Here is a 9,611-nt window from a genome sequence, read left to right on the forward strand (position 1 = left end):
AAACAAAAAAAAAACACAAAAAAAAAAAAAAAAAAAAAAAAAAAAAGCCTAGGTCTCTTGAGCTCTCCTTCAATGCTTCCTCTACTACTCTAAATGTTTTACTTCTAATTCTAGCCCCTCTGGTAACCTTCAAATAATCAAAGCAAATATATTTTTATAATACTGTTCTTTGAGTTCCAACATGAGAAAAAGAAGAAAATTATTCTTAACATTCAGTAGTTTATTAGACAGAAATGGCCATTTATCCTTTGCATTGAGTAAGTGATAATACAAAAACAAAGAAATAAACATAAAGCAAGCAATTAATGAAAATAATCATTTGCTACATGAGTGCAGCTATTGCTAAAGAAGGAAGGTAGGCAATGAAGTCACAAAAGTATGTATTATATTAATATTCAATAGTATCTGTCTTACTTCTAAAAGCAAAAAAATAAAGATCATCTCCTTTCTCACAAAAAGAAAGACTTGAAGTAAGTTTGGAAAAAAACTAAGATGACAATTTAGAAAGTGACTACATGAACTTTTCTGTAGGTTTTTGACAGTTCAAGGTGTAAAGAGAATTTTTAAAATCAGCCTAAATACCTATAACTACCCACACTAACATTTAATGATTAATACAAAACTAGGGAGTGACACTCTATGGACATAGCAAATGGTAGCATTTTCTTTTTTTTTTATGATTTTTAAAAAATTTTTTATTATCATCATAATCTTCTTTATATTGCATTGGATTACATATAACTTTACAGTGTACTACATTGCTTTTTCAAAAGGGAATGCCAAGCATGTCAGTCAATACAGAGACATTAATCTCCCCGCTTCAACATTCATTATCTTTTCTACGTTTTCCCCAATCATCATTATTATTATTCTAATTATTTTTTTAAAACAGTCAATCGCTATTTCTCATTTTGCTTGTAAAAAGACTTTGCCCATCATGAAATACTTCTCAGACCAATCCAGTTGAGAATACTATACATGTCATCATCAACAGGTAATAAGCCATATCTATATTGAGTGGATACATACAATATCTTTCTTTCATAGCCTGGCTTACTTCACTCAGCAATAGATCCTCCGTATCTGACCATTTTCTATCAAATTCCAGGGTCTTGTTATTTTTTATGGCTGAGTAGTATTCCATAGAGTATATATACCACACTTTTCCAATCCATTCATCCGTTTGTGGACATTTAGGTTGGTTCCATGTCTTGGCAATTGTAAATAATGCTGCAATAAACATTGATGTGCAAGCACTTTTCTGACTGAGCGTTCTCCTGTCTTTTGGGTAAATACCCAGAAGTGGGATTGCTGGATCAAATGGTAGTTCTATTTGTAGATCTTTGAGGAACCTCCATATTGTTCTCCACAGTGGTTGAACTAGTTTACATTCCCACCAACAGTGTAGGAGGGTTCCCTTTTCACCACATCCCTGCCAACACTCATCACTTTTTATATTTTTAATCTTTGCCATTCTGACAGGGGGCAAATGGTAGCATTTTCTATCCCAACTATCACAGGCATACAAGGACATATTTTGAAGGGGCACAAGTGACTTTCTTCATATCACTCATGAAATTCAGGAAGATGCCTAAAAAAATCCCATGTGATTTTTAGATAACACCACATTAAAAAATTAGTTTATAACGACCATTAAGAATTTTCCTGAGCCTCAATCCATTATCCTGTGGCTTACTATGGTTTACACTTACCAACCTGAACTAACAGTTGATCTATAACCATGGACCCAAGTTCACCTAGCAATCAGTGTCTGTGTGATCTTGGGCATGTTGCTTAACTTCTCATTACACAGTAAAATGATATAATCTTATCTATTTTAATATGTCATGACTTTCCCAATGACCTAATACTTCACAGTGCAGATGAGAAATCAAGTACTAGTTATAAATAATATTAATCCTTCTGATGTTAAATGAAAATGTTAAATAGTACCAGTACTGACCCCTAAGAAATTACTCTTTCTGTATTTCTTTCGATACTGACATGGTTGGCAAATCGCACTGTTTCTTCTCTAAGACTATTCTCTAATGATTATATTTCTTAAAAAAACTAACTTTAATTGTGGAGGCTCATCTATGGTCTGAGCATGTTTATTTTTACCAAAGAATAATCTAGTATTTGTGTCAATAAATAAGGTGGGAAACTTAAGATATTAGTTTAATAAAATGGAAACAACACAAAAAACAGGGCAGGAGTAACAGACACAAAAGATTTTTAAAAATCAGAGAAGATAAAGTAAAATTAAAAGTAAATAATGAGCTCCTTAATGATGAAATTAATTGAAATGAAACAGATTTGAATGTATCAAAGATTAAATTCTGATTTTTTTTTTTTTGAGAGAGATTTTTGCTATTAGGGTATGTGTACCTCTCTGTCTCTCACCAGAGAGACAGAGAAAGACAGGGAGAAATCAACCCCTAGGTAGAATGGTTATGCTGCAACCCCTTTTCCTCCATTGTCCTCTAGGGATCTTGGGCACATGTAAACACCTCCAATGCGAGTTTCAAGCTGTTGGGTCCAAGACTCAAACCACAGTCGATCATGTGGGAGTCCAGCCCCTTAACCACTATGACATCTCCTAGCCCCTAAATTCTGACTTTTTTTTTTATAAACAGCTAGGACACTATACTAAAGGTTTACTATGACCGAAAATCTGCAGCATAGTCTTCAAACATCCAGGAAACCAAAGAAGTCACATGACTGTTTTCTATAGATAGTTTTTAAAAAAATTATGACCAGTAGGAGGTATCTATAATTTTACTCTAGACATGAATAATATACTAATATAATGCAATTTAAAAATATTACCTCAATGAAATCATAAAATATTTCTATTAATAAGTTCAGCAGTAGAAGGACCAAAACCAATCACTAAATCACTCTTTTAGTCTATTTATAAGGATTAACACCAACTTATTAAAGTAGGAATATTTAAAATATCAATTCTGAAATTATGTGAGGTGTTATCTGCCACTAAGAAAAGCCAAAGAAAGAAGGAAATGTTTCAGGGAGGTGAGAGATTTCAATTACTTTTCCTTTTGGGAGTTTTTAGTTATACACCCACAAGGAACTTTTGCTTTTTCTATTTGAAGAGGCAATTCTTGTATGTGAATTATGTATGAAGTCAGAACTGTAAACAAACAGAATATTACATTGTTAAAAGTGGTAGGAGCTAACTGTGTCCATGGTTAACACAGCTGGGTACACTAAAGAAAGAAAAAAGATGCCAAGGGAAAGGGGTTTTAAAATCTTACAGTTTTGTATATAATTTTACAACTCAGTTTCTTTTAAAGACTGAAAACAAACTCAAAGAGAAAAGATGAAAAATACACCAACTTGGTAAAATGAGATGTCTCCAAATTGTCAAAGTATTAAAGTAAAAGGAAATTCTATTCAAAACATGAGCCAGATAATGTGCCTTTTTCTTTTCTGAAGAGAGATTTTTGCTACAGGGTGTGCGTGCTCACTAGAGAGACAAAGAGAGACAGAGAAACAGAAAGTGAGAAATCACCCCCTGGGGGGATGGCCACACCACAATTCTCTTCTATTCTCCTCTCAGGATTTTGGGCATGCACGCACATGTGCCTGGCATAAGTTTTAAGTTGCTGGGTCCACGACTCAGACTGCAATCGACTATGTGGGAGTCTAGCAACATAATCGTTACTCCATCTGCTGGTTCCTAGAAAGTTTGACTTTTTAAAGGCATTTGAAACAAAGCAACAACTGAGACAGTTCCCTTATTATGCAGAATGTCATTTGCAAATTTTATGAAATAAGTGACTGATTTGGAAGGCTACACTGATTTACATATAAGGATGAGATTCCTTTGGTTGATGGGTACCTCTGGTTTTAGAAGTCTTAGGAAGCTGCAACAGGCCAATTACAGGTTTTTTCTTTACTGCAAGGCCTTTGCCACTTTTTTCTTTGTCCTGTTCTAGGAACAAGACTATCCTATCTTAAGTTCCCACAAAGTTAAGGGAACAAAATACATATATTGGTACTGACAATTCTATCTTTACATACCACCAAACCTAGGGCTTAAATGTTTGCTAAGTGGCTAATTTCTTGACATTAATCATTTCAGAGAATATTTTCTCCAAGTATTGACATTTTCTATGCAAATGATAAATAAGTATCTAGGATGAATAAACTCACAAAGAAACAAATATCTGTATCTCTCTGCAGCCAAGAAAGTAACTGTCAGTTGTATGTAGTCCTAACAGAGCTTCCCTTACCCAAAATGCTTGGGACCACAAGTGCTTCAGATTCTTGATATATATTTTTTTAATTTCAGAATATTTATATACACATAATGAGATATCTTGAGGATTAGACCTAAGTCTACACAAAAAACTCATTTTCTTTTAATTTTTATTTATGATAGGTATGTCCATCGATGAGAGAGAGAATACCCAGTAATAGTATCTCATTACACCTCGACCCCTTCTTCTAGTCCTCCAGCTCGTCAGGATCTTGGGCACATGCACATATGTCCAAATAAACATGAAATTCTGAAATTATGTGAGGTGTTATCTGCCACTAAGAAAAGCCAAAGAAAGAAGGAAATGTTTCAGGGAGGTGAGAGATTTCAATTACTTTTCCTTTTGGGAGTTTTTAGTTATACACCCACAAGGAACTTTTGCTTTTTCTATTTGAAGAGGCAATTCTTGTATGTGAATTATGTATGAAGTCAGAACTGTAAACAAACAGAATATTACATTGTTAAAAGTGGTAGGAGCTAACTGTGTCCATGGTTAACACAGCTGGGTACACTAAAGAAAGAAAAAAGATGCCAAGGGAAAGGGGTTTTAAAATCTTACAGTTTTGTATATAATTTTACAACTCAGTTTCTTTTAAAGACTGAAAACAAACTCAAAGAGAAAAGATGAAAAATACACCAACTTGGTAAAATGAGATGTCTCCAAATTGTCAAAGTATTAAAGTAAAAGGAAATTCTATTCAAAACATGAGCCAGATAATGTGCCTTTTTCTTTTCTGAAGAGAGATTTTTGCTACAGGGTGTGCGTGCTCACTAGAGAGACAAAGAGAGACAGAGAAACAGAAAGTGAGAAATCACCCCCTGGGGGGATGGCCACACCACAATTCTCTTCTATTCTCCTCTCAGGATTTTGGGCATGCACGCACATGTGCCTGGCATAAGTTTTAAGTTGCTGGGTCCACGACTCAGACTGCAATCGACTATGTGGGAGTCTAGCAACATAATCGTTACTCCATCTGCTGGTTCCTAGAAAGTTTGACTTTTTAAAGGCATTTGAAACAAAGCAACAACTGAGACAGTTCCCTTATTATGCAGAATGTCATTTGCAAATTTTATGAAATAAGTGACTGATTTGGAAGGCTACACTGATTTACATATAAGGATGAGATTCCTTTGGTTGATGGGTACCTCTGGTTTTAGAAGTCTTAGGAAGCTGCAACAGGCCAATTACAGGTTTTTTCTTTACTGCAAGGCCTTTGCCACTTTTTTCTTTGTCCTGTTCTAGGAACAAGACTATCCTATCTTAAGTTCCCACAAAGTTAAGGGAACAAAATACATATATTGGTACTGACAATTCTATCTTTACATACCACCAAACCTAGGGCTTAAATGTTTGCTAAGTGGCTAATTTCTTGACATTAATCATTTCAGAGAATATTTTCTCCAAGTATTGACATTTTCTATGCAAATGATAAATAAGTATCTAGGATGAATAAACTCACAAAGAAACAAATATCTGTATCTCTCTGCAGCCAAGAAAGTAACTGTCAGTTGTATGTAGTCCTAACAGAGCTTCCCTTACCCAAAATGCTTGGGACCACAAGTGCTTCAGATTCTTGATATATATTTTTTTAATTTCAGAATATTTATATACACATAATGAGATATCTTGAGGATTAGACCTAAGTCTACACAAAAAACTCATTTTCTTTTAATTTTTATTTATGATAGGTATGTCCATCGATGAGAGAGAGAATACCCAGTAATAGTATCTCATTACACCTCGACCCCTTCTTCTAGTCCTCCAGCTCGTCAGGATCTTGGGCACATGCACATATGTCCAAATAAACATGAAATTCATTTGTGTTTTGTATACACCTTATACATATAGCTTAAAGATAATTTTACAGAATATTTTTATATTGCAGTTTTGAATGCAACCCATCACATGAGATGACGTGGGTATAAATTTTCCAGTTATGGTATGTTGTTGGCACACAAAAAGTTTCAGATTTTGGAGCACTTTGTATTTCAAATTTTTGGCTTATGGATGCTCAACCTGTAGTTCTCTAACACTAGGGGAGAACTCAAATTCTCAAATAGAACTGACTCCCATACACACCAAAAAAATCTAGCAGAGGGTCATTGGTGGTATGGTGGTCAAGGTGACTGGATCCACTTGCTCAACTGCATGGTTTGAGTCTTAGGCCTCGTGGCTTGAAAAAACACACCAGGCACATGTGTGTGCATATCCAGAGTCCCAATATGAGAAATGAGGAGAAGGGGTTGTGGTGTGGCCATCTCCCTTGGTGGTAGGGGTACTTTCTCACTTTCTTACCCCGTCCCAGAGCACATGTGCACATTAAAAAAAAAAAAATTGAGCAGATAATTATGGTTTAACAATATTCAAACATCAGATATAATCTTTAATATTCCTTTGAATACTCTGAGTTTCTAATCACAATTTTAGTTCTTTCATTTGTTGTTTCAAAATTAAATCTGAAGTAAATTCCCAAAGGTTTGGTCATAATTATAGGTATTAGCATAAATAGACATAAAAGTGATATAATCTGCCACATCATCATTACCCAAAACAAGATTTTGGGACCAGCAGTTGGTGTAATAGCTTTGTCGCTGGACTCCCATGTAGTTGACCGTGATTCGAGTCCTGGACCTGGTGGTTTAAACTCATGCTGGGAGTGTGTGTGTGCATGCCCAAGATCCTGAGAGGAGAATGGAGGAGAAGGGATTGCAGCATAGCCAACACTCCCCCCCCCGGGGGTGATTTCTTGCTTTCTGTCTCTCTGTCTCTCTCTGTCTTTCTGGCAAATGCATGTGCCCTATAGCAAAAAATCCTCTCCCCTCCAAAAAAAAAAAAAAAAAAGCACAGATTTTATTATTTAAGTTAATAGGAATATTAGGTTGAATATAATGGATCATATCTTCTGGTTAATTTTAGACTATTCTGTAAATGAAAGGGTAATAATTTTTTTGTAGATTTAAAAAGCCAGTAACCTTTTACATTGTTCCAAATATATTATACTTAACTCTTTTTTGGAAATTGGAACTGCAGATATCGACTTGATCAAGTTTTCTGGTGGAAGATCCAACACTCTGGAAAGCTAAAAATCAAAAAGAACAAAACAGGGCAAGATTATTGATACATTTGTTCTAGCAATTAAAAAATTTAATGATATATGAATAATATGGATGAACCGCAAATGCATTATGCTAAAGAAGTCAGATTCAATTTATTTGACCTTATTAGAAAACTAAAAACGATAAGAATAGATTGATGGCCATCAGGACTTCTGGGTAAGAGGAGCATATGACCATAAAGTAAGAAATAGAACTATTTACAAAAAAGGATAAATTTTACCTTTATAAACTTTTACCTTTGTAATAAAATTTTAAATAATTTTATGTAAAGAGTGATGACCCACTAAGGATCTGAACAAATTTTACTTATTTTTTTCATACCAAAACTTTACTGAGTGGCTACTATGTGCTAGGTTTTGGATTTCAGCAGTGAACAAAACAGACATAAATCTAAATAAACAAATGGGTGGTACCAGCAGATGGCGTAATGGTTACATTGCTGGACTCCCACATAGTAGTATGGTTCGAATCCTGGTCCCAACGGTTTAAAACTCACGCCAGGCACATGTGCGTGTGTGCCCAAGATCCCAAGAGGAGAATGGAGAAGGGACTGCAGTGTAGTCATTCCCCCTAGTAGGGGGGTAGTGTGTGATTTCTTGCTTTCTTTTTCTCTCTGTGTCTCTAGCAAGTACATGTGCCCTGTAGCAAACATCTTTAATAAATAAATAAATGGGACCAGCCAGTGGTGTGGTGGTAAGGCAGCTAACTGTGTGGTTCAATCCTGGACCTGGAGGCTTGAAAAACACACTGGGCACGTGAGTGTACATGCCCAAAATCTGGAGAGGAGAAAGGTAGAGAAAGGACTGTGGTGTGGTCATCCCCCTGAGGGATAGGGTGGGGTGTGATTTCTCATGTTCTCTCTGGCTTCCTCCCTCTCTCCCTCTCTGGCAAGCACATGCACCCTATAGCAAAACTAAAACAAACAAAAACAAGTGAATAAGTAAATAAAGGGGAAAAAACTGATCTCTAGCCCCTACCAGAAGTTTACTCATCAGAATAGCAGGAGTGGGTACATCTGTATTTTCCAAAAGTTTCTCATATGATTGTAATGAATAGTCAACGTTGTAAACTAATGCCCTAATCAGACACTTGAATTTCACTGGAAGGTACATTCCCATATATTGAATAAGTCTTATTTAAAAGGCACATTCTACAGAAAATTTATGTAACTTGCCGAGGAAGAAAAGCTGAGATGTGAACACAGGTACTTAAAAACAGAACGCACACTCAACCTCGATGCCATATCTATCCTTTCAATGAGAAACGTATATAAACAATATAGTGAAAGCGCACCACCATAATGAGTTTAAAACTATCTTTGCCTTTCATCCTCACCTCCTCAGTCCTGATATTTCCTCTGCATAGCTGGAATTGGGAAAAGGGACAGGGAGTGATGGATTAAACAGAAAAAGTAAAGAATGCAGAGATGTTTGTAATTACTCAGAAAAAGAGGAATAACACTAAAACCACTGATTAGAACTCTTCTACTATAAACAAAAGTAATTTGTTGAATTTCACAAACATATTTTTAAAAGACCAAAATGCTGTCTTGGAGCTATCCTTTATCTTTAAGAACCTTTTGTGTATTTCTGCTTTGTATTGATATACAAAGAAATTTTTTGGTATTCAAAAATTGGCCCAAACTTACAGACCTGAAGCTATCTTTTTTTTTTTCTTTTTTTTTAATTGTCAGAGGTTTGTGTGGTAGCCAGAGAAAGACAGAGAGAATGAAAGAGGGAGGAAAAGGGAAAAAGGGGAAAATGTAAAAAAAAAACTTCGTAAGTTTTCCAATGACCCAATAGTTTATTGTGGATATAGTATCTCTCAAACTTATCCCCAACCACTGAGATTTCTGCCAATCTTAAATATAATTTAACACCGCTGAAAAAAAGCTTAGTGATGTACATTAATTTCAAAGTATTTCAAGTGAAAAATTGTGAAATTAGGTAGTAATAAAATGGTTACATTCAAATGAACACACCAAAAATTATCATTCTAATATAAACTAAAAATTACTTAAAAACTGTGTTCTTTCACTATATATGCTCCCAGAAAGCTGAAGGGGTTTAAACACATAAAAATAAAATGGATGTATACAATTATACCACATAACCTAAGCTTATGACAGTTAACTATACTTTTTGGGAAGCAAAATACAAAGGGACTCTTAATTACACTGTATGATTTACCTGGTAATAGAGCCAGCACGTCA

General features: G+C 35.0%; 1 protein-coding gene across 1 annotated transcript in view; it reads right to left on the reverse strand.

Annotated features, from left to right (window-relative positions):
• The window catches only part of RARS2 (arginyl-tRNA synthetase 2, mitochondrial), a 74,633-nt gene that overhangs the window by 54,492 nt on the left and 10,530 nt on the right, over positions 1 to 9,611 (reverse strand). The window contains exon 2 of the mRNA XM_006143410.3: positions 7,289 to 7,362. Coding sequence (XP_006143472.1) covers positions 7,289 to 7,362 — 74 coding nt within the window. The remainder of the gene's footprint in view (positions 1 to 7,288; positions 7,363 to 9,611) is intronic.

This window comes from Tupaia chinensis, unplaced genomic scaffold (assembly GCF_000334495.1).
Source record: "Tupaia chinensis unplaced genomic scaffold, TupChi_1.0 Scaffold000097_1, whole genome shotgun sequence".
NCBI classification, from domain to species: Eukaryota; Metazoa; Chordata; class Mammalia; order Scandentia; family Tupaiidae; genus Tupaia; species Tupaia belangeri.